Source organism: Ooceraea biroi, chromosome 1 (genome assembly GCF_003672135.1).
Source record: "Ooceraea biroi isolate clonal line C1 chromosome 1, Obir_v5.4, whole genome shotgun sequence".
Taxonomy (NCBI): Eukaryota; Metazoa; Arthropoda; class Insecta; order Hymenoptera; family Formicidae; genus Ooceraea; species Ooceraea biroi.
Genome location: NC_039506.1, coordinates 6,830,132 through 6,856,373, shown reverse-complemented (window position 1 = coordinate 6,856,373; position 26,242 = coordinate 6,830,132). Strand labels below are relative to the sequence as shown.

General features: G+C 41.8%; 1 protein-coding gene and 1 long non-coding RNA gene across 2 annotated transcripts; both read left to right on the top strand.

Annotated features, from left to right (window-relative positions):
- Positions 1–347: 347 nt before the first annotated feature.
- LOC113563551 lies at positions 348–2,741 on the top strand. Its single transcript, XR_003407482.1, has 2 exons — positions 348–1,137; positions 2,152–2,741. It is a non-coding gene; the product is annotated as an uncharacterized LOC113563551 (long non-coding RNA).
- Positions 2,742–14,320: 11,579 nt separating this feature from the next.
- On the top strand, positions 14,321–25,448 carry LOC113563542 (serine protease lint-like). The gene is made up of 7 exons (XM_026975197.1): positions 14,321–14,752; positions 19,193–21,585; positions 22,021–22,480; positions 22,631–22,820; positions 23,093–23,358; positions 23,620–23,774; positions 24,285–25,448. The coding sequence occupies exons 1-7, from the start codon at positions 14,665–14,667 to the stop codon at positions 24,444–24,446; spliced, it is 3,714 nt and encodes a 1,237-aa protein (XP_026830998.1). The 5' UTR covers positions 14,321–14,664; the 3' UTR covers positions 24,447–25,448.
- The last annotated feature ends 794 nt before the right edge of the window (positions 25,449–26,242 follow it).

Here is a 26,242-nt window from a genome sequence, read left to right as displayed (position 1 = left end):
AGCCGCGTGCGGCGACTAGCGTGACCAGCTGGGTGACCAATCGGCCACGCAAAAATAGTGCACGTGAAGGTTGTGGGAAACGGTTGATCCGCGTTCCCGGTCTCGTGAGGTGCTGCTGATGGAACCAGCGAGATAGCAAGCTGCCTGGCAGAGCGAAGTGCGTCGGCGCTACGACGTCGTCGCGCCGGTGATCGATCAACGGATTTTCTTCAGGATCAGCGCGACCCGGCGTAGCCGCGCCGCAGGGTCACGGTCTGACCTTGGTAATTCGCGATGACGTCGCCAGAATTTCACGTATACGTGACGCACATGGATGTGACGCTCGATACTCGATGACGTTTCTGAGGAACGAGCACGCATGTCTTCCTCCGACAAGGAAACGCGAAAAACTTATGGAAACCACTGATGGAGGACTTTAAATATTTTGGACGTGGTGCAGAATAACTGCGCTGCGAGCAACCTGATCTGGTGAAAGATAAACGAGAATCATGCGGCTTTTTTTATCCTTCCACAAAGAAGGGATATGGAGAAACCAAGAGGAATGTACATTGCAAATTCACCGGATATCGGTAGAAACGAGGCGACGTTTGCGTCTGTTTACGGAAGCCTAACGCGTCCAAAGCGAGGGAAAAATGAACGTGCGCATCACGTGAAAGAGCAATCCTGACCTAGTTTTCCAGCCATGTCCTGGGTCATGACCATCGATTGTTTCCCCTCTCTGGCCATGGCGTCGCGACCCAAATGCTTCGGATCTTCCCTGGGATTAGGCGCTGTAACGATCCCCGGGAATTTATGGCGTCGCGCAAAGTGTCTTTCGCGCGCGGTAGCTCTACCACTTCTCGTCGCTCTCGTAATTGTGATATCGCGTCTCGGGATCTGGTCAGGTCGGTTACAGGTGTCTCCGACCAGCGCGTATGAAGCGGTTTAATTGGGATTTATGTCGACATCGCAGTCTTTCCGGATATTTCGCTGGTAGCCGCGAGAGATTCGCGCGTCTCGGAGCCTGTTCTCAGGATGATCTTTCACTGAGAGACTCGTTTAAATCTACGTGCGAACCGTGAGCCAAATTGGACGCACGAGTGATGAGAGATAGACAAGATTCTTCCTCCACTTACGCATTTCTTCAAATTGAGACCGGTATTAAATCACATGTTTCTGACGACAAAATAAATTATCATCGCGGAGCATTTGTCATTCAAAGATTGGGATTGTTTTTGGTGTTTTTTAAATGAAAAAGAGAGAGTTTTGTATGAAAATTTGTAGCTTATTAAAGACCTTATCATCAAATCACATTTGAAATCTGGAAATTGATATTTTCATGTAATGTGGCTTTTTCCACCACATATATATAGTATATATTATGTTACTTATGATAATATCAGGAGTACATAAACGGCCTCGAGGCAGATAAGATGATACATAAATTCAAGTATACTTCATAGAAGTACCTACCGTAAATTGAAATTATTAATCAACAATATACCAGTTTATATATAATAATTTATAGCATAATCGTGATTTCGCTTCTATTAATTCCTTTAATTAATACTAGCACTAGCAACATTGTATTATCACACAAATTATTGCAAAGCTAAACCAGAGTTAATATAATACATAGCTCGCCTATTGTCTGGCTTGTTGATTTTGCTCATGCATTGTGCACGCGATGTGATCGGTATATCGAGTTTCGACGATAACAAACGATAACGTCATGTTGCTTTCTACATTTCTTTTCGGTTCTATAAAAATACATTTACAGAGAGCCACGGGCCTTAACCCACTTACCGAAAGTCACGATCACGGTCAATGCTTGTGTGCTCGATCTTGCCGCGTGCGTCATGTTCTGGAGAGAAAAGAATCGTTCACACACCAGTCGGGGAGAATCATCCGATAATTCGTAGTTTCACTCGCCAGCGCGAATCGACTGTAACAAATTATATTAATATCTTGCGTTAATACTTAACTCGTTCACCATGTCGAATGCCGGATGCGTCTAACAAAAATTAGCCAACGTAATTAGTGATAAGTGAAGTAATAGCAATTAAATTGATTAACATATGTTTACCTCCATTGGCAGGCGCAAATACTCGCGTTTGCCAATGGAGGAACCGAGAATGTCGCGCGCATTAATTTGCTGTATCTCCCACACAGGGATGCAAAGAGAGAAGAAAGAGAAAGAGAGAAAGGAGGGAACACAGTAACGAGGCGATCACGTGGAGCATGTGTACTCGTAAGTAAATGAGATTCCATTCAATGATGGACGACGCCGTGCGCCGAAAGATACAGGTCCTGACCTACTTCAAGCCAGTCACGTTTGCGATCAAGGATTGACCCTTAGGTACTCTCTAAAGATGTATTCCTAAAACGGAAGTTAATTCGATGACCATGATTACACGATGAAGAGGACCCAGCAGGAGGGTAGGATGGTCTTACACTTGGAGCTTATTCCGACAAACGTGAACAGAGATGTTAGATGTCACCGCTCTGGAATTCTCTCATCCAAAAGTCACCGATGAGGCTTAGAGTACCGTATGAGTCTAACATGATTTAGAACACCACGAGAGGCACCGTAAATTTCTACTCCCGGTATTACCTTGACCGAAAAGACGCACAACAGTTGTGTTGCTTTGATTATAGAACATTGTACGTATTCTTCTGTGATCGGTATGGACATTGAGTAGTATTCTAAGTTTGTAATTTTACCGGTAAACAACACTCAACAAATAAAATTAATACAGAGTTTTCAAGGTTTCAGCATCAAAAAACTTAGAGACTTAGAGCGCGCCTAGATGCACTGGCAAAAACAGCTGTGAAAATAAATTTGTAAAACTTTCGCGCAGTGTCGTTTGTTTAGAGAACGACTGGCAAAAACTTTGGGGCTGCAAAATTATATATAAACTGCAGAATCCTGCTCCCCTTGCAGTATATTTTATCGCAAACCTAGGTCAGGCTATTTTTACGAGACACTCTGCATTAATAATAAAACTTAAGTAACACTACATAATCAAGGAGAAAAAGTATGTGATCGATTATTTATTCGATTATTAAAAGTGCAAGGTCGGTTATACTATGATACAACATTGTATTTCAAAATTGCTTTCAAACTATTAGCAAGCATCTACTTTTTCAATTTTCTACTTCATGATTTTTCTCACGAGTACTAATAGTATACTAATACTATATAATAGTAATATACCACGAAGTTATCTAAGGAATTCATGAGGGATAAACATACAAAGTTTGCTAAACATCAACCGGGAAATGAATATTGCAACAGACTCAGCAACAATATGAGGAAGTCCAGATTCCAACGAAATTATTCGAATGCGTGGTTGAGCATTAATACAAAACAGTACCTGAAGTGAAAGAACATACCGAGACCGTTATCAATTACGCATTCCTGCGTTGCAAGGCTGCGTTTAAGAGAGCCACATATGGATTCTTCAAGAGTCGTCATAATTTCATTATGATTACACGGGAAGCAAATGGTTTCGTGGTTTCACCTCTCTCGTACGGGACACAATTGTCAATTATTGATGCACGTCCGCGACGACAACGCGTTGCCGTTGCTTTAGAATTGTTGAATCGGTTGCCATGAATTATGTTTCCTACAGTGAGCTCTAATCAAAATCTATTAGCAGCCCGTTACAACTGATTATGATTGCTCGATATCAAAACTATAATATTGATAACAAATGTTCATTACGTTGAAGATAAAGTATCTATTAAGGTCATGTATGAATTGGTGTGTATACTTAATGTTACTATGATATATGCTATTATCTGAATATTACTACTAATTATTTAAGTATTGATACATCGGTTAAGAGTATGTGAACGAACACGAAAATTATATATAAATGTTAATTATATGTATATTTCATTAGCTATTTATGTATCTGAAAAGATATTAATATTATCAATAATTAGTAATTCTTTATGAATATTTATAAAAACATCTCAAAATGTAAAATATTCTATAGCTTGCAAAAGTTTTACATAGTTTTATATAGTTACAGAAGCATTATTTAAAGAAAAATTATTTAAAGAATTATTAATTATTTATTAATAATAATATTAGTGAATAATATTAATAAATTTATTGTTCTCATTATTTTTGTACAATTTTTTACATATAAATGTACGATTATAAGCGAAAGGACAAATATTATATTCTTCCGACGTCGGTACAGACTCGCATGATTAATCAGACAAAATCGACACAGTCATGTCCATTTGACTCCGAAATGAAGTGAAATTCGACTACGTGACGTGCCAATTAAGATTCCTGGTAGCGAATTGCCATCCGCGAAAGCCTTGTCAAACGTTTCGTCTCGCTCCGGTTACACAAATAGGATTACGAGTGTAACCTGTTTCCTTTGTGGAGACGGATTATGTTAATGAGCAGTGAAACAATAAACGGCGATATACACCGTACGTGTACAAATTACAGCTTAATAGCTCCAACAAATGATAAATATTTTACGGTCAATTAATAATTTATACCTCTCATGAGTAGGCGGTATTACGTATAACATGTTGCGAAACGTTAAGATATGCAATCCATTTGTAGAGAATACATATAAAATATCAAAGTAAAAAAAGTTCAAGTGTGAAAACTGTGCAGCATTTGATGCATAGGTTTTGCTGTCCCCTCTTTAGCCTCTCAATAAATGTTTAATGACACGCATGCAGATTTGCTAGTGATTTTCCGGCTTAGTATGGCCAAATTTGCGCATCGCACGCTTTCGCTGGAAACATGAAAATAATTAGGATTAGACGATATTGCAATTTCCGCTTGCAACTCGCGGCACCATTATCGCAGTAATGAGGAGCGTTTATGAGGGTTTCAAGCTTCTCTCAACGCGTGATAAAGCTTGGAGCTACTTTTGAAAATCACTTTTCTCTTATCTCTCTGGAGAATCCACGAGACGCCGGTTAAAAATAAGAAGACAAATTTTAATGCGCGAAATAAACCCGCTAATTAACAACGTTCTATGCAGCGTCGATATGCATACATATATGAAAATACATGTGTACGTGTGTACGGTTTTTATCTGATAATCCTCATTTCATTAGCGTATGTTATTAGCGATAATGAGGTAATATCATTAAAGGGACAGACTTTGTATCAAATGGACGATCAATGCGCGCGTTCATCTTGTAATACAACTCGTAACACCACGTAACGTTATTGTAATTATCATTTTGCATCTCTAAAAGCAAGAGCCACCATTAAATGCTCCTACGCAACGAGGAAAATCAAGGATACGCAAACGCCAGAAATTAGTCGTTTCATAATTATTGTTATAAGATTAATAAAATATCTGAAGAATTCAACAATTTAAACAGTGCTTTTCTATGTTTGTGCAACACTTGGAAGAATATCGTCACGGCTTTTTGACAAATTCTTGAACTAGTCAAAAACTTATGTATTAATTTGATTTTTATATGTGGGAATAGTTTTCTTTCTTTCTTTCTTTCTTCATAATTAACCATTTAGGTAATGCGGATATTATTAGTCTATTAATTACTTGCTTGAAAGCGGCCGTTGATAACATTGTAATCCAGCGGAAAAATTACGCTTACATTACGGCTTGCTTCTCTCCGCTCTACATCACCTTAATAAGAAAAACTTATTAATTCCTCCATGAGAGTTACAACAAAGACGGAGCGCCCTGGAATTTTTTTAACATAACGAGGAAAACCTATTTATCTCTTTCAGGCCAATGCTCAAAGGCAATGCGCATCGTTACGCTTCTATTTTAATTAGAATATGTGAAGTCCCTTGCACTGACATGATAATGACGACTCAGTGTTCGATTACTTATTGCAAAAGCCATCGTCTATAATGTTGATTAAAAATTAAACGAGTTAAACGAGGTGCAGGAAGCACCTGTAGCAGTACCTTGATAATCATCATTTTGCAAATGTATTATCTTGGACGTGAGAACGAACACATTATTATGACTGGAATTTTATCTTCCGCCAGAAATACATTTCCCGCAGAATGAAACTGCGGCCATGAAATTCATTTAACCGCTTCTTACTTGGAGAACAGATTTTCACGCGCATTACGGAACCCGTAACGATACCGTATATTTTTCTCGGCGATGCTTGTCAGTGCATTTAGTTGAAAACATCGACGTGATTCCGCGACGGTAAATTATCTGGAGTGCTGAAAAGTTTCACCGACGTGATTCTGATACGAGAGCGACGTTTTTCAATGATATATAATATTATAATAATAATAGAGATTCCGCGCGACAAGTACTCATGACGCAGCGCGGAACATCACAGCTGATGGTCAATCGTCATCGTCAATCCTGATCGCCTCTTGTCAACGACTTTGTCAGCTGACTATACGCTCTCATTGCGCCCATCCGAGCTCATTCTTGTCTGACAGTCCCGTCGAAGGCTCTTTCCTTTCCGTCGATGACGGGCGTTGATCACATCTCATTTTCACGGTGGTATCGGCGACGGCGTTTCCTGAATGGGCAGACAGAAACCTGGAGCGACCAAGAGCGGCCGCTGGATGAGTAGGACAGTGTGTCGCCGTCCTGCACGTTGGGCCCCGTTCTTCTCCACGTGACCTGGCCACTGACCCACTTTGATTTCTCCTGGCATCCTCTCTTTCTCTGCCTTTCTTTGTCTCTCTCTGTCTCTTCCCCCGATGACTCTCCTTCCGCGGCTCTCCCCTCGCCAGACGTTTCCGTGTCCTCCACCGTGAGGTCTCCCCTCTTCTGGTTCGATCGGGCTTCCGTCGAACGCATGTTGCCTCCACCATAAACGACCTCCACCATCGGCTCAACCGGCCACCACCACCGATCTTCGGCGAAGGCGCCGCTGATGACTTAGCCATGCGACTCCAGCAGCACATGCTGTGGCACAAGGTACGACGGCCAGACAGGTACCATCCCGTTTGCTAGCCGGATGGACGATCGCGACGATCGCGCGGTACAGATCGATGCGAGCGCGTGAGACTCACGGACGGAACCTCATCAAACGCGATTTCTCAGTTTCGGCGATAAGTCTCGCGCGAAAACGGGTACTGGATCCGCCGATGTCACCTGCAGGCTGACGATCGACGAGTGTGACTCAACACGCGCGGCAAAGAGAAATCGATAATCGTGGGAGTACCGGTATCATTATTTCGAGATTCGAACTCGCGATTGCGCACGCGGCGCATGATTCCGTGCCGATCCGAATCGAGCGGCAAGGCGAGAGGAAGTTCAGTGAGGAAGTGCGGAAGCGGAGGGAACCAGTGATTTTGAAGAGGAAGTCACGCGGCAGAGGACGGTCGCAACAAGGGCAAGGTCGCGTTTCCTCTCTCCTTCTCTTTGTCTCTCTATCTGTCGCACGTGCGGAAGACCGGACGTGGACTTCGTTTGCCGGGATCAAGACGACGTTATGAGACGCGCTTAACACGGGCCCTCTCAGTCGCACTCCAAAGGTTAATGCGTTGCACGGTAAGTGGTTCGGCCTTAGAAAGGTTGTTTGATCGATGACGCGACGGTGGGTGGAGCGGGTGCGAGGTAATTTCCCCTGTGTACGAGATTAACGGAAAGGTCGAGTTGCTCGATCTTCATGATGCATTACATCCCCTTCGACTCGGGAGCTGTTAAAGCAGTTTTGCACTTAGCGTGGCGTGAATTACACGAAATTTAATCGCGCCTGAGTAAAGGATACGTATGTACGTACGATAGAAATGATTTTACAGAATTACGTGTCTTGTGAGGGAAGTTCCCGATGCCATTCGCGTGAGATTCAACAGATGTCTCGATAAGAACTATCGTAACGAATTACCTGACAAACATTTAGCAGAAACAGATGTACGATATTTAATTATATTATTTTAAGAATTCGATAATTGACAACAAATTGAATTACTTAAGGATTTCAACGCGATACCGTTAAACTTATTTATTATTTACGGAACCCACGTGGTCCACATAAGCAAACAGCGTGATTCATCAGTTCGCCGTCGCAAATTCGAGCTAATCTCGCGGGAGAAAGTGCAACACGAGGTAATCGCGCGACTATAAAATTCAATGTCGGCAAATACACGTGAGTCCCAGGAATCAAACACTGTCCATCCGAAGCAGAACGTCATCGAGAATCAGCACAATCGGCAAGCACGATAATTCGAGCGTGGCAACGGGAGAAAGCCGGGTTCCCAACATTGGGCGGCGTGATAAAACGAAGCATTCCGATACACGTGGAGGCTTATTCCTCATGCTCCGTTGCACCGTGACGTTTCAATCTTCCGTCTCCCTTTATCCTTCTCTCTCTTTCTCTCTCTCCCTCGCCTCTTTGACTTCTTTTCTCGATTTTCTTTTCATGTAGCTCGTCCACGCGTCGTTAAACGCGAGCGCGCGACGCGTCTCCTCGAGCTAGACGCCGAAAGTAGCAGGAAGTATCTCCGGCGTACAAATCGATGATGCAAGTAACAGAAATCGCGACCTGGCTCGCTCCGCACGCGAATTTGCCCTCGTTCACCGACAGACGAGAGACGCCCGACGCGAAATGCACCGACCGTGAAGCGCACGCTTGAGTCACGTTGAAGTCGGCGCCGCGCGAATTAATGCTCGCGGAACAACCGTCACGCACGAAACCGACGAAACTCCTGTAACGCGGCCGCGAGCACAGTTATGTATGAAAATTTAAAATCGTCGAGCTGATAAGAAAGTGGTAAAGGTTGGTTGGCGTTGCCACACCGGTTTCCACGTGCCACGATCCATCATCTATACCTCATCTCTTTCCCGCATTGCTCATTGATGTCTTTTTGATCCAGATGGGAGCAGAAAAACTGAAAGGTTTATGAGTCTAATGGAAAGTCGTAAAAGTGTAATTAGTTTTCGAAACGGGTAAATGAGTTGAGACTTATTTTCACTTTTCGAAGGTTCTCTATAACTCCTCCATGCGTAGCGAGAAACCAAGAGGAACCCAACGGACGAGAGATCTCTCACGTTGACCCCTAGCAGCGCCTAACGCACACATCCTTCATGTGTGTGCACGCTCGATGTGTACCTAAGGTATGTGGCGGCGGGTCGTAACGGTTGTCGACGCTTCGACAGTTCGTTGTCGCTCTTTCCAATCATGTAGGCTGATTTGTGCACTTAACGCTTCTACGTGACGCTTTTTACCGGTTCATTCGCTGGATGAGAATCGCACTTGCAACACGTGGCGCCTTCTAAGTCTAAATTAAGGTCATGCAAACAAGAAATTCTTCAGCAAAGCAGTTTCATGCGCAGAGGATGAACTATAATAATTTAGATAATTTGAACACGCGGCAAATGCGATACTTAAATACATAAAAAATATTTCTTGTATTATATAATATATAATAGTTTTCGTATAGAGAATATTTTAAAATCCATCTTCTAATATCTGAAATTTTGAAAGTGTGTTCTATTATAAAAGAATTAACGTTGGAAACGTATATAAGAAAACCTAGATACAAAATAATATCTTCAAAATTATAAAATGATAAACTGGCATGAAGAAAAATAAAACGATTTCAATAACAATTTCAGTTTCGGCATTGACAAATTAATAATATCAATACACAACATAATGACTGTCACTTTCAATGTTTCGTACGAGGCCGTCAGAATTGGAGTCTTCCGCATTGAACCGAGCGCAAGAGGAATCGATCAGTTTTGCACGAGCGATCGCGCTCGAAATGTCTTAAACGATCGAGTGAAAGCAGAGTCCGTTTACGATCGCATCCTCGTCCCAGGTCTAGTTTCGCGCGATCTCCTCGCCGACTTCTATGTTCCATTCGAATAGCACGAGTTTCCTACTTTCTCGGATTATTTCGCTAATTTTATCGCACTGTTGTCCGGATAATTGACGCTCGTGCTTGCACTCGTCAGGAGAAAATGGAGGCCAAAGACATTTCGATTTAATGGATTAATTCAAGTCGTGCCTGTACTAGCGAGAAATGAATCGCGGCGAAAACGAGGTTCTTAGATTGCACGAGAATTTTTCCCTCTCATTTGTAAAATTTACACTTAAAACGTCGCAAATCAAAGATACCATTAACATTTGCCACATTTAAAATCTTTAATAACAAATGTAATAACAAATAATAACAATTAATAACAAATTATAGTGATTTAGGGACTAATAGTCTAGCTAGGTAGACTATTAGTCCCTATCCCGCGATCTTTCGTCTTAACGCTTTGATGTACATTCCGGCACCATCAATCACGCATAATCGTATGATCGATCGTCAGCAACAGTAGCAGCAGAGTCATTGACGAGCTCAGTGAATACCCACGACAGGTTGTCGAGGATTCGTGCAATCGGGTCACCCAGATCCAATAATCGAGAGATACCGAACTAAGCTTTCTCCAAGAGGTCCTGTGTATAATACCTCTACACGCATACCTGTGCAACGCACACGCTGCTCACCTCACACTCACGATACCCCGGCATTGATGGACGGCCAATGAACGCGGAAGAATTTTCGACTCCTTTGACTTGACAGAGGTCGAGGTTGGCGATCGGCGGATCTCGCCGAGATCACTGTGGACGATCTGTGCGACGAGCGTGTGGATCCACGGCGGTGAACCCGTGAGAACCCGTCGCGCTTTCCCGCGCGGATATTTTTCCGGCTCGCCGGCAGAAAATTCCCGCGCGCATCTTCCTCTGTCGGCGGTAAAGTACGCCGAGAGAGGACTCGTTCGCCATTGATCGCCGCGGCAGATAGCCCGGAAAGTAATGTCCGCCGGAATGTAACGTCGGTTTTGCACTGCCGGCGATCAATAAGGGATGAAAGCGCGAAACGACGTAGGGGACCAGAAGAACTAATTTTAGATAAATAAAACAGAACGTTATCTGATTTCAACGAGAAACGTAAGAAAGAATGAAACGAGAGGTGCCATCAAAAATAAACGTGATGAATTCTCGAATCGATTATTGTTCATATCTTTCCAATATCGTGTTTTGATGGAATTAATCGACGATGCGATTCTTTAAAGTTCAATCCTTCTTATCCTTCTCTTCGCATAAAAGACTTCGAGTATTACTCTTCGCGTAAAAGACCCTTTTAATGTGTCCTCATCAGAATAGCTTCGCCGTGACAATGGCGATGCAAGAATCTTAACGAGATCCGCGAATGAAAAGCGGCAGGGGAAAATGGATTTTTCTGGACGCGTCGCAACTGACAGCTCTCGTCGTAATCGTATCCGCGCGCTGTTGCTTAAGAATGATTATCGCCCGCGGCACGCTTTTGTTCATCATCGGAGACGTCAATTGGAAAACTGTACATGAAAACGGAACACCCGCAACGAAAGTGATTTCCGCATACCATGTGCAGAACGAAACGAAAGAATCGCATCAGCCACGTAACGCGTCGGGTGTAACATTCTCACCACGTAATTCATATACATGTGCAACCGTAATATTATACGTTAAAGCGACAGAACGTCGTTATCGCGAGTCGATCGACTCTGAATCAAGGTAAATCTGCACACGAAGCTGTGTGTGTGTGTGTGTGTTTAACCTTACGCTTGACGTTGCACTTAATGGAATGATTTATGCTTCTGGATTGCGTTAATAATTAAGAGCATTGTATGCGTGTAATCTACGGTCATTTCTACGTTATAAATTCCTACTACGAAGACAGAAATATATTAGTACGTATATTTAATGTTTTTTTTAGAATGTCTATAATCTGCCATTCTGCACCGTTTGCTACGAGTTTCGCTCAGAATTGATAAAACGAGTGATTTGGTTAATTTATTCCGGAATATGCATTTCAATTATAAAATATACATTTAAACACAAAATAAATCAAACGGCATTATTTAATATGCAAATGCATAGATCGTTTAATACGATTTCCGATATATATTTAACTTAATTAGCATAATCCACCGGCATTTAATGAAATTAGCATAATTATGGTACATTTTGTCGGCATCACATAAATTGACCGGATATTTCGTAGTTTTGGGTTAACAAGCGCAGAGATTAATAATCACATCTACTTGTCCTGCCTGCCTGGTGTAACACTTCACTTTAACGGAACGTACTAAAAATCAGAGCGACACGGACGGACCATATATGCACGAAATCATTGCCGTAACTTATGTCGAAATGATCGTTCAGCAATTCCAGTTATTCCCACCGTTATAATTTATCTTTATGTGAACGAGACAGCTTCGATAATGGACTGATAAGTAACCCCAAATAGAAACCAATTCCTATCTCGTGTTCTCTCGCGGTTTCAATCCATCAACGTCCGAAGTTATTGCCAAAACTCGTCATACAAGATTTGGGAGTATTCGGTGACCCCCGAACTAGGATATCAGAACGCGGAGTCTGAAATATTCAAGAATCCGCGTGCTTCCGCCGCCTGATTGGGATTTAAATGAGCGGCGATTAGTCCGCATGACACGTCGTACGACGGGCCTGAATGGGCTAACAAGGCCGCGCTGGGAATGGGACAGAACGGGGGCGAATTGGTAACTGGGTCAGCAGTGCCTTCGTGAACCTGCGTTTAAAGCAACCGGCAGCTCGACGCCGCTCATTCTGGTCTTTCTCGCCCGTTGCTCGTCTCGCCCATCTTGGGTACCGCCGCTCCCCGCCGAAGATCTCCCCGGCGATGTTACCTTCAGCTTCCTTCGACGCCACGTCCCCGTTCCTTCGTCCCGTACGTCCCGAGCCTGTGTGACTGACTGTAACGGGATTCCACTGTGGGTACACGCATGCAGTGGATACACGCTCGTCGTCTCGTACGGGCGACGCGTACATATGCGCGCGTGTTCACGCGCGGTACTCCTTCTCAAGAAGGAAGAGACACGCGGGTTCAGGGCAACGTTCCCCCATCAATTTTTCATGACTCGCGATCACCGTGAAAGGTGCGCAGCATCTCTCCACCTTCCGTGGAATTTCGACAGATTTTCGAGTGCAGAGGCGAGGCAGAAGCGAGGAGGCGAGGAGAATATGTTCTTCTTCTTGCTCTCGTTAACGATATCATTTTGCTTCTGTCTCGCTTAACGTTGTTATACACGTATATTAATTGAACATGTGTGATTTCATATATGTTGCATCAGACGTGCGATTAAATGTTGACCTAATTGAACGACTAAAACGTCGTCCATAATTTCTGGTATTTAAATTTATTATAGGTAATTGAAATGTTGAAATGTAGCACAGATTACATATGCATGAACTGCGAATCGGTATTTTTATAAATTATAATACTGATTGAAATGTTGACCTTTCGCCTCTTGCAAAACTTAAAATTAAATTAATAAACTTGTTTATATTTATGCATCCTATTATTGCGTTTTTCCCATATTTACAAGTATAAGCATTACAAAAGGAGTGTTAATCTATTGTATAAAATATCCCTTGGAATAAATATCTCGGATAACCTTTTGTATCTACTCTTCATAATTGCTAAAATATCAATCATTGTGTTCGTCGAATCATAAATTAATCTATAATTTAAAATAACATAAATGTGTGTGTGTGTGTGTGTAACGCCAATATTATTTACCATAAGATCATTTTTCATAAAATGCGTACAGAATAGCATTCATCTTGAGGATCATAGTGTAGAAGTATGTGTATATGTGATCGTAACAAATTTAATATGACAATTTCATCAATATGACATCATATGACTTATTAGTTTTCAATACAGTGAATAATGTATATCTCACAAACAGCAATTATTTATTTTGCATTATAGTACTCAATGATATAATTAAATTTTTTAGAAAGAGACTGTTGTATATAACTTTTCTCTAATAATACTATATATATGATCTTATATATGATATATATAATTAAATGTATTATTAGATGCCTACAGATTCTCGAAAATATATAGTTACCAGTGAGATTATCTCACCTCGTGAGATAAAGTTGATTAGGGAAATCCGCGGCGAGAATGTATCATTTCTTAACGGCTTCCAGTTTTTCTGGCGTACGTGCGAAAGGCTGATATTCTGGTACCGTTACGAAGGACAAATATGTACGTCGATCTGGTAACCAGATCTGAAAAGTTACGACTACCGAATGATCGTATCGTATACTGAATCTACAAAGGAGCGAACTTTGAGTGCCAATTAATGCAAATCAATATTAATTCTTTACTCAATATTTTAAAAAAGCGAATAATAAAATAGATATACTGCATCATCCAATGGATGAAATAGATATCTTGCATCAAAGCAATATTCTCTCTCATTTTATATTTAAATTTATTTACATAAAAATGAAAAAGATAAATATTTGTTATTGAAATATATTGAATTATCTTTTTATTAATTTATATTAATGCGGCATATATTAATGCATAATATAATAGAGAATGTTCGTAATACATATATTCCAAGAAAAGTTATTTTGTAAGTTATATCCACTTTTATAATACTTGTATAAGCGCATATTTTCTTGCGTCACCTTTTACACCTGATAGTCAGGTTTAAAACTAAAGGGTACCTTAAGACCGTCGTTGAGCTGGTGCCAAGGGCCGCTTTTATAAATAAATGAACGTTCACTTAAAGTAGAGCTATCTTTAGGCTTGAGAAACATTTTATAATTTAACACTTTAGTTAATCCTTTGATACGACTGACATAAATCTTTTGAGAAAAAATGTTTGTCTTAAATAATTAATATATTAATATTTTTTATTACAGATGGCTGCTGAGAAAGGTTTCTGTCTGTTATTCATGTTGCTTACTCTGACATGCACCTTTTCTTACTCCTGGACACCTCAGAATGAAGGTAATTACTTAATTGATATTATTTCCACATATATTATATATTATTAAAAAAATATTTTAAAAAATATATGAAACAACACAATAAACTTAAAATAATGAGCATGTAAGTAGGTAATAGTTGCTATTATTTTTCAAGTACATTCATTTTCATATAATAAATATGTCTCCCACATTATTAAAAAATAATGGATGCATGAGAAATGCGGAAACAAGGTAAACTCGGATTTCTACTTTTACAAATTGTTCTTCCTACCTTAATATGCATGCCACGGAGTGCACTGTTCGTACCGCAAAATGATACGTTCAAGTCGGCAGTCATTACTGACACCAAATTCTACTTTCCATATTTCTTTAAGGAAAAATCAACAAAAAGAGGTGGAGTCAAAGAGGAAGCTTTTCGCAGTATGCCATTTATTCCGACCGCGCGCTGAGGGCACGGACGAGGTGAAATTCGATTTTCTGCCGAGCTGCGCGAATATCGATGTCCCTCGCGCGCGCATACACATACATGCACCATACACACACATGCAACACACACACACACACTTACATATACATATGCCGCTTTCGGTCCCTTCCGGCGAGCGTGAGAAGAAGGTCAAGGGTCGCTGTCGACGGAAAGGTGTGTTAAAGTGTTTCATGTTTTAGCGAGCCGCGTTTTATGGATTTTTACGAATTTGCCAACACGGCAAATATTGACACCAAATTCTACTTAATCTTTCGCGTCTCCCCTCGAAAGTCGCGGGAGAGTTATTTCCGCTTGCGTAAAGCAAATGAAAATTTTAAGATACACGTTTGAAAGCAGCACACGTTCCGGGCAATATCGTTCCGGATATATAGGCATCCCAGAATTTCCGGATGTTACTTCAGTCATAGAGATGCGTATTTATGAATAGTAAATATGAAAATATGACGGTCATTTTAATGATATCCCCAAGTTATTTAACATGATTAATAAAAGACGAATTAATAAATCAAGCTTCATAATGCGTAAGCAGATTACACAAAATTTTGCTTGCTTGTTAAGTTTAATTAACCACTTCAATATTAATACGACTTTTGTCGAACGATGGCGTCATACAAGACTTTTCAGGGAAAAAATTGATCCCAAACTTTTTATGAAATTTTTACACAGCCAGTGGTTGTAAAATATTTTGTGCAATGAATTGACAACAGATCTAAAAATATCTGTCGAGTGTGTCACGTACAAAATTGTGTCAACGTCGCAAGTCTAAAAATGCTGTTCTCTCTCAACTCGATATTCTCGAAATTATTATTGCAAGCCAAGTCAGTGCATACCGAACGTGTGAGTGCATTTGAATACTTATTAGCGTATGTGACGGCTTTGCCCTATATATTGGAAACTCACCTTTCTCCACTTTCGCGGGTTGATTTGTGTCAAGAGAGTTAGCGACGCGCGCGATATTCGCCGTAATATGTACAGCTTTGCAATAGTGTATCATATAGCACTTTTCTCAGCGACACCTATTATTCTACACCTTCAATGCATTTGTTATATTGAACAATTATATGATATCTATTGAAAGAACTTTCTCTGAATATGCTACCACGTACAAATTATCATGTACTTTACCAAGATAAAACCATGGACAAACGTACTTTATCAAGAAAACTTTTTTGAATTTACTTAAATAATTAATATACAATCCAAGTAAAAACTTATTATTAATATGTATCAATGTATACGCGTATGATGGTTTCTTGGTCGGATGCAAAACTTGCAACGGATAATGTAACAGTTTATATTTTTGCTTACTAATGAGAGTCTACATAATTATTTTGTACATGTTAAAGTAATATAAGATGCAGACTAATGAATCTCCTTAATAATAGCAACTTTCAGATGATGTTCACATTATTCTTGCTCTTTTTGCCTTACTTATTTCAGAGTGCACCTTGTACTCTGCCAACGCAAAGAAATATGCGTGCCGTGGGAAATGCATACATAGGCAGAAAGTTTGCAGCGAGTTAATTATCGCTGCTACTTATTATCTAAAGTACATCTCACTCGTTATGACACTGCATTTAAGTCAATAAGAAGCTAGCAAAATCACAATAAATTACATCATCATTTTTATCATGACACCCTAATGTCATAACAAGAATTCTCTATTCTCAATCTTCACAATTATCGATCGAGATCAATAAACTGAACTACAACCTACTCGAGTTTTCGAGCATGCAGAATATAGTCTATATAATCTAAAAATTTACGCGAAATGTACACACCGAAATCGCTCGTGGCGCAACATGATGCTTCCGATTTAACTCGCATCAATAACTCTCAGAGTTCGCTGCAGAGCTTGCGGGAATTGTACATCTTTGATGCAGAGTTTCCCGTTTTAAGCGGTGCTTTATTATGCATGAAAATCGACAATGAGCCATGAATGCTCGCGTGTTACTTCACGCGACTCGCGTTAATTAATCAGACATCACGCATTTTGTACTTTCATAAAGATTGCACAGATTGTCATACGGACTGTGGCGTGTCTTATGTGCCTCTACAATAGACGTAATAACGTTTCCACACACACACACACACACACACACACACAGAGGCAAATTACATAGCGAACTCATATTTCGCGGGACTGTGCATGATCCTTTGGTTAATCTAAATTGCAAATTGTCCACTCTTTTTTTCCACGCTGCGTAGAAAAGAAAGTTAAGTAATCGCGCTCGCGGTAGAAAACGTACAAACCTTTTTACGCACCAGCGTATTTTCGTTTCAAAGCTCTCCAAGCGATGAGTTTAATTCTCGAAGTCCCTGTTGAGTTGAAGGAACTCAAACTTCATCATTCTATCTATAATCGAATGTAATCTTGTTCTGACAATACAAATAATATTACAAATTTCGTTATTTTTATTTTAGAATTATTATTCTATATGCTTTTATTTTATACATATTTCTCTCTCTTACGTAACAACGCGGGAGTTTAAAAGGAGTATCAAGACGCCTAAAAGACGTCCGAAAATCAGGATGTCTTCCAGATGACTCTAAGCAAGTTTTAGACATTTGTATTCCCCGAGCACGCGCTATTAGAAACGATGAGCGAATGCAGCATATTGATGGTGATAAATACGACATGGATCGGTAAGATGGGAGAGTCCACACATAGCAAAAATCTGGAACGTCGGCCGCGAGAATCCAGACAGGCATTGCGGACGGATCGCGGAGTAGGTCATCATATATCGGCAGCGTGCAAGCGTGTAGAAGGCACGTGCGGCGTGGAGCCTACATGCTTGCTCGTCTATGCTTTGGCCAGCTAAGCATAACCGGAAAAGATAGCCGCATATGTGCAAACACAACACACGCGCAAATGGGCGTACATCTTAATCAATGTTTCCCCGCCGCATCCCGATATTAACTCAATATCGACGGGGTACATTTTCTCTCGCGTGCGGGAGAAGGAAATGAGCAAGAGGATGCATGTCGTCAGAGTATCAGGGACATTAGCGAAAGAAGCTATAAAGATAATTTGTGGAAGCGATATAACTTTCCTTTCGTTCTTTTCTCTTTTAAACAAATCAATGTCCATGTAAACTCCCGTTTGTGTTTCACTCGCTTCCCTGCCTCGTTGCTCAACGTTCTTGATTGTATCTTGATTGTAACATCGCTGGTGGAAAACGTTGCAAGATAAATGACGTCCGTATATTTTCGGTCGATGCGCTGAACGGTTATTTAACGTTCCCTCTATGAGCATACGGTAACCAATATCGATCTCGTAATAAATCATCGATCTGATTTCTTTACAAGGATAAACTGAAGATTGGGACACAGTTTCGAGCTACGTGAATGCTATACTTTCCACAACCCAAATACCAAACGGAGCGATCTTCGGAGCCTCCTCCTCGCGTCATGCACATGACGTCCAGAATGATAATATAATGATTCGTTCTATAATCGTTATAAAAGTCCCCCTTTTTTATATTTATTTGGAAATTCTCTGGCCCTGTGTATGTAAACTCTGTGATCGCATTTCAAAAAGTATCGTGTATGCATCTCTTTACACGAAATACTCTATTTCGTCCCTGATCTAATTCTTTCTCAAGCTTCAAGGGGCAAATTCCTTGATTCCGCCTCGAAAGTTTTATTTTACGTTTTTTTAAATTAGACTGTTTATATTCAATAATGTAAAGACCTAGTTATTAATAAAGTCATATTAAAATAATTTGTAGTTAAGATCGGAATAGCCTCATGCACATTGCAACATTAAAGTCACAAGGTTAAAATAATTTCATTCCAATCTCTACTCATAATTTTAGATCGTACAACAAATAGTTCTCAGGTATTTCCTAGACTTTCACATGTTTTTTTAATTTCTCCGCTTATTACTGCAATTCGAATAGAATAAAGGCGCAAGCATTAAAAGGAAAATTATGTATCCTCGAATAATCTTTCACTCTGTTTATTTTCCAGGTAGAAAGCTGTTCGGCGGCTATACGATAGTACCGAAGGCGTGTCGGCCGTTGATGCCATCGCGCGTCAAGTCGAGCGAGCCAGCGATATGCATGTTCAATTACGAATGCACGCGACGCAACGGCGAGGTCGTCGGCGCCTGTATGGACGGCTTCCTCTTTGGTGCGTGCTGTCAACTGCCACCCAAGAGCTCAATGAACGGCAATGACGAGTCTCCCGGCAACCAGGAGCTCTTCCACCTGCACCAGATCGACCATGTGCCCGATATACCAATCCTGTTGAATCCGAACGGTACGCCGGTCGGCATGTCGGTCCCGCCGACAGACGAGATCATGAACACCGACAAACCGAGTATTTCGAATCGTCCGAACGGCGGCGAGACGACATATACGAAGCTATCCAGTTCGAATCAAGCTTCTGCGTCACCGTTGCCGTCACCTGACGTCGCAAACAATGCCGAGAAGACACAACTACCCCAGCAAGCGGACGTCAGCCACTTGGCTGATAACTTCCCGGCACTCTTGGGTCAGCAAGACATTATTGACGATCTGAGGCTACCGGGATTATTGACTCATTCGGAGTCCAATAACTATATCCACGACCATCAGGACACGTCTGCAGTGAATCCAGTCACCACGTTGTTGAGCCCCGATCAGATTCTGCAGATAGCGGATCCGGTAGATCAGCTGCCGGCGTTGTTCTCCCACGGACTCGGCAACAATCACAGCGATCCCGAGACGATACTGCTGAACGAGAACGGTACGATGCTCGAGGAAACGAACAACCCAGACGAGATTTTCCGACCTTCCACCGAAACAACGATCAGTGAGAGAATCACGCAGGGTGGTAGCACGTCGGATATCTGGATCAAGTTCCCGGAGCAATCTGCGTCGTCCACGATGGAGTTAACATCCACATCGCAAGCTCCTAAATCAACACCGGCCGTGATAACGAAGATGCCGATGGTGACTCAGATGTATGCCAACACGCAAAAGCTTACGAGCGATCTGTCTAGCACGCAACTCATGACAAACACCTTCCAGAAAGTGAACACGATCGAGAAGAAGACTTCCACGCAAGTAACGAATTCGATAAAGCCCGAGGTTACCACGCCAATGAGCACCACCAGCGAGAAAGACGAGCTAGTAAGAGTACCGACCATCATGTATGATTTGCCATCAGGAGGCAACAAGAAAAAGGATGACGTTCTCGACAAGGAGGAGATTGCCATCAATCACATAATCTCCATCTTGAACGACACGACGCCGAAATCAGAAGTTTCGGTGACTCTACCGGTTCCTAATTCGTCGCCGGTTCAGGCCTGGGTGAGCATTGACGAGACCTCGAAGCCATCCCATCACGTGAAGGTTGGCTCTTCGAGTTATCGGCCGACTACGCCTGCGACCTCGACTTTCCCTTATACTTTCTACAAGCCTAGCTCTCTTCACAGGCCCTCCTCGACGTATTACAATTACGAGCTCGTTCCTACCGAAACGACCTACACGTCACAGCACTCGACCTTGAGCAACTCTTACGCATCGCGACCATCTACGCAGACGACATATTCTGGCGCTTCTAGCAGCAGTAGCAGCAGCAGTTTTGGCAGCTACTCCGACAGTCGGCCTACAACGAATCCACCAGCACCGACAGTGATAGTTCTTGGTCCACTCGGAACAGAGTTTACGCAAAAGACAACTCAGAAACCTATCACAAGAAAGCCCGGCGCGACTATCAGGCCTACATCAAGTCCAAGTAAAACCACTCCCATCAGACCTATCAGCACAAAAAAACCAGGCGTGTCCACCACCATAACGCACAATGTCAGCACCGTTATCTCCAGTGTGGCTACTAACAACGTGGTGTCCACCAGTTACATCAGCGTCAATCTGAAAGACGGTACCAGTGCGAAACCGATAATCGGTCCAGTGAGCACCGAGGCGATCGCACCGGGAACCGGAAGCACAAAGGAGCGACCGAGCACGAAGAAGCCCGTAGTCTGGACGACGATCTCCTCGTGGTCCGACAAGCCGACGTTCAATCTGAAGCCGTCGACATCCAATATTAATTGGTTGTTTAAGGACACCATAAACGACGATGCCGAGAACACGAAAAGCACTACCAGCACTGTACCCTGCGACGATGAGACCGCAGCGCCAGACGATCTCATCAACTTCCCACCGGTGCGGAATCCGAATCTCAACATCTCCGTGCCGATCTCGCAGCAGGAGAAACCGACGATCGTCGAGACGTTCAACAACACCGGATATCCGGATATCGAACTGATTAGCGAGAACGACATCCCTACGCCCACGTTCATCGAAGACGCCGTACTGACGAACAAAGTGGACGCTTTCGTCAACAAGCTCGTCGAGTCGCTGCAGGGTAACTTCCAGGTAACGACGCGATAACTTGTTTGCCCACGAAAGTTTTTCGCCGTTTGACAGTGTTCCGGATTGCTTTAGGTTTTACGCAAATGCAACTTAACTTTGAAACTCTTTGAACGTCACGAGCAATCTCTCTCTTCTGATAAATGCAGATAACTAAAGTCTCATCATTGCTACATACAGCAAACTGGAGAGCTTTACAAATTTTTATTTCTTATGAAAGTTCTTATATCTTTTGCTTTGAAATTTTTAGTCGTTGCAATACTGTTGCATCAATTATCTATTTACGTAAAAATTAAGAACAATCAAAATGTGATAACACAAGATGAAGCAGGAAAAATTGGAGTAAATCTAAATAGAATATTTAGCGAATAATATAAATAGAAAAGAGGTGCAAAATTAATGAACATTCTATTTTTATCATTTTTCCTTTTCTTTCTACAGAACCTAAAAGATGTGGTCTACAGTCAAAATAGTACCACAGCGACTTCAACAGCTCCTTCAGCAACTCCTTCTACCGTGACGAGAAGACCAATCAGCGGGAACACCACGACGAGAAGACCAACGCGAAAACCCACGACCAGACCATCATCGTTATCGACGACGACGAAGAGGCCATCAGCGACCACGAAAAGACCCACTAGACCCACTCAAAAACCACTATCGTCTGAGAAGCCAACGCGTCCCACCAAAGTGACTACTGCGAAACCTAAACCGAGCACCCTGCAGAATGTCACGACAAAGAGACCTCAGATAACAACGAAACGCCCGAAACCGACCAGAAAAACCACAATTACACCGTCCAGCAGCACGGAGGCTTCGTTGCAAGAGCAGAGTCTAACTTTGACGAACGCGACTGAGAACAGCAGTGCAGATACGAGTGCCGAGCCAAATTTTCGGACTCGTAAGTGAGCGATCGACAAGTTTCAAATTCCCATAAAAATTCCTACGATTAAATCCAAATATTAAATCAAAATTTGTATTACTATGATTTATCACTACAATTAATATCGTAGTTAATATGGAGTATAGAAATGATTTTTTGCGCCGACAGATTGCGGCGTGAGACCCCTGATGTCAAGAGCGGGAAAGATAGTCGGCGGAAAGGGCGCACAATTTGGCGAGTGGCCATGGCAGGTATTGGTCCGCGAGGCGACCTGGCTCGGCCTCTTTACGAAGAACAAATGTGGAGGTGTACTTATCACCGATAAGTACGTTATAACAGCGGCCCATTGTCAACCAGGGTAAGTTATATATATAAATTTATAAAAGTTCCCCCACAAAAATTGAAAACACGATAAATAGAAGGATTATATATTCAAAAGATAACAATGTCCATCCCTTACTTTCACGTATCGTGGATTAATTAAATATCCAAAGTCCAATCTTAGCAAATTAGTAGTATTTAATTTATATTTAATTTATACTTTAACTTTTACTAGCCACAGAAGAATTTGTACTAACGTTAATCGTAAAAACGCGAACGTAACATCGCACATCATCCTGTTATTTGCAGTTTCCTGGCTTCGTTGGTCGCGGTGTTTGGCGAGTTTGACATTTCGGGTGAGCTGGAGTCGAAGCGCAGCGTAACCAAGAACGTTCGCCGCGTCATCGTGAACCGCGGCTACGATCCTGCGACATTCGAGAATGACTTGGCGCTCCTGGAGCTGGAATCACCAGTGCAATTCGACGAGCACATCGTGCCGATCTGCATGCCGGAGGAAGGTATCGACTTCACCGGTCGCATGGCGACGGTCACCGGCTGGGGCCGACTTAAATACAGTGAGTATCGATCCCACGCGCTCAATTTTATATTGTAAGTCACGAATATCGGTGTATGGGATTCACGCGATAAAAATTTCCCACAAGACTAGAAAGTACAAAATGGAACAGGGTTACCGTGACGAGAACGGAGTAACTACTTTCACGATGACTCTCGCGTGGCCTCCTACGCGCCCGAATTCGGCTTTGCTTCTGACTTTCTTTTCGCACGTTGATCTGTCGCCTCAAGCTCAAAGCTAACGGTATCGTTATGTTCGACAGATGGTGGCGTGCCGTCGGTGCTGCAAGAGGTCCAGGTGCCCATAATGGAGAACGCGGTGTGCCAGGAGATGTTCCAAACGGCCGGCCACTCGAAATTGATTTTGGAAAGCTTCCTCTGCGCTGGATACGCCAACGGCCAGAAGGATTCTTGCGAGGTAATCCGCAGAATGACTTTGCTTCCCGTTGTACTCCATTAGCTTATTGCCTGTACTAGCTATTAGCGGTACCGCTTTGATCTTCTCGGTAAATAACACGATGATTACTCTACTGGCTATATGGAGTGTGAAAATCGCATATTAGTATTACAGGTATTACTCACTTGTCAACTACCGCTATTATCTTATTGCGAGTCTTCTCATTCTTCGGCAACGTTTGCCAATAAAAAGCACGTTTTAATTTTCATATTGCTATATGAATTAGACACGAAAAACTCATATCCACATAATTGCCCATTTAAAATATGTTTTAAGATCTAGTTGTCTTGCTTGCTCTCACTTTGTGGATTCCATTTCTTTAGAGAAAAGGCTCTAATATTTCGGCAATTACTTCTTTCAATTCGTCGCCGATGCGACAGTGAATATCTCCACCTTCCGTCCCATGACGTTAATCCCGAAAACAGGTTTGAGACAAACAATATAGACAGCCGTATTAACAATCTTCCTCAGGGCGACAGCGGTGGACCGCTGGTGATGGAGCGACCGGACGGCAGATGGTTCCTGGTCGGGACCGTTTCTCACGGCATCAAATGTGCGGCTCCGTATCTACCGGGTGTATACATGAGGACGACCTACTTCAAGCCCTGGCTGCACAGCATCACCGGAGTCTGAGAGATTGGGCGATCGCCATCACGTTTTCACCGTGGTGACGTGAACGGCACCCGGTGCCATTCTGTATAAATGTACAAAGGAAGCCTAATTTATTTCTCCGTCGGGATAGAGCGCGTACGAAACTCAATTAAGTAACACCCCCGCGGCAATAACACATTGGACACGCGAACGTCAGGATGACTGTCCCGATTTTTAAATAATCGACGAGACAGCCCGCTTCCACGCATCCATTACTTCGTGTTTTCCATTAGTGCAATGGGAGATACATCTTGCACAAACAGCGACTTACACTTGACGAGCTTCAAGTAGTCAGATGGAAAAAAAGAGAGGAGCGCGCCGACTCGGTTCGCGAGTTATTTAAATTTCGAAATGGAATTCCGCGGAGCAGTCCATGGCGTTGCGTCTCGGCGCACGACCAGCGCCCGACAATGCATTTATGCGTATCAATGTTTAAACTCAGCTTTACGTGTATGTGTGTGTATGTAGTCGCGCAGGAGCCATTTTTGCAGCGAGTTTAGAGACGATCAGAAATTCTGAACTGTAGTAACTTTTGAAACTGTAGCATTGTTCATTTATTCGATATTCCTCGTACGAAGAATCGGAGAAACGGATGCGGATTATTCATGATTCACGTCGATGCTCAATATAACATTGACCATACAGTTCCTTTTATTAAATCGAAGCCAGTTTATTTCTAACACAAGATGCCTTCGTCGAGAGAAAAATCCTTTAACTTCATTATAACAATTTAATGTAATAAGTCAATTAATTATAATTAACAATCTTTTGTATTTATGAGAATCTCGTTATATTAGGAATATGCGTGTGAATTTTAGAATACATTTTATTTATACATGTAATAAATTTCATGTTCTTCTCCGTCCGTTTTGCGAGTATTCGAGTTGGCATCGCGACATGTATAGACATAAGCATTTAAAGACGAGTCTATTATTTATTTCGTTGTTAGATATTATTTATTGAATACATTTTTATACGATGACAGCGTATGGCTATTTTATTCTCCACCAACACCCCGCGCGAAAAAATAAAAAACACCGTCGACGATCTTGACGTCACGGCGCAATTCATACCGCCTCAATCTTCGGGATAATCTTTCCATTAAAAATAGCGGCAAATGCTTTCCAAGTCGATCGAACTTTTAATATCCTCATCGTCATTACTTATGAATAACGTCATTGTGCCGATAACATCGTCACTCGCTTTTCATAATTCTTCCTGTCGTGCTTCCTATTGTTCGACACATGTTTATATTGAAAGGTCACGGTACCGATAAAAATCTTGAAACGGTAGCGCATAAAGCACAGAGCACTTGCCTACGCATAGTAATTTCCATAATACTCGTATTATCTGTAGCGAGAACTTGAAGTCACTTCAAAGTTTAAATATCGTTTTGTATCACTAGATTCGATTCCTCTTTATTGAAAGCAAAACGAAATGTTAATTCAACTTTACTCTAAAACAGTTGGGTTTCGTATTATTTTTTTTACCATTAATCATGATTTTGAAATCATTAAATACCTGTTACATTTTAGATTGATCTTAAAGCAACCTTATGTCGTGTATTACAAATATTGTTTTAACCTTATGTTTGTGCAAATAAAAGGAGATAATGATAGTATGGAGTCTAGGTGATAGAAGAAATGAAATATGTGCTATAGATTAAGATCTTCGAATGTGAATTCTGTTAAGCGTAGCCATGCGTGAAGTACCTGCGGCTATTCCATCTAGCATGGAATAAACTCTTTGTACAGTTACGCGTTTATCAGTATTGCATT

Coding starts and splice junctions, on each gene's coding strand:
- LOC113563542 (XM_026975197.1), top strand. CDS start 14,665: ATGGCTGCTGAGAAAGGTTTCTGTCTGTTATTCATGTTGCTTACTCTG. Junction 21,586..22,020: donor CGCTGCAGGGTAACTTCCAG/GTAACGACGCGA, acceptor TTCTTTCTACAG/AACCTAAAAGATGTGGTCTA. Junction 22,821..23,092: donor GCGGCCCATTGTCAACCAGG/GTAAGTTATATA, acceptor TGTTATTTGCAG/TTTCCTGGCTTCGTTGGTCG.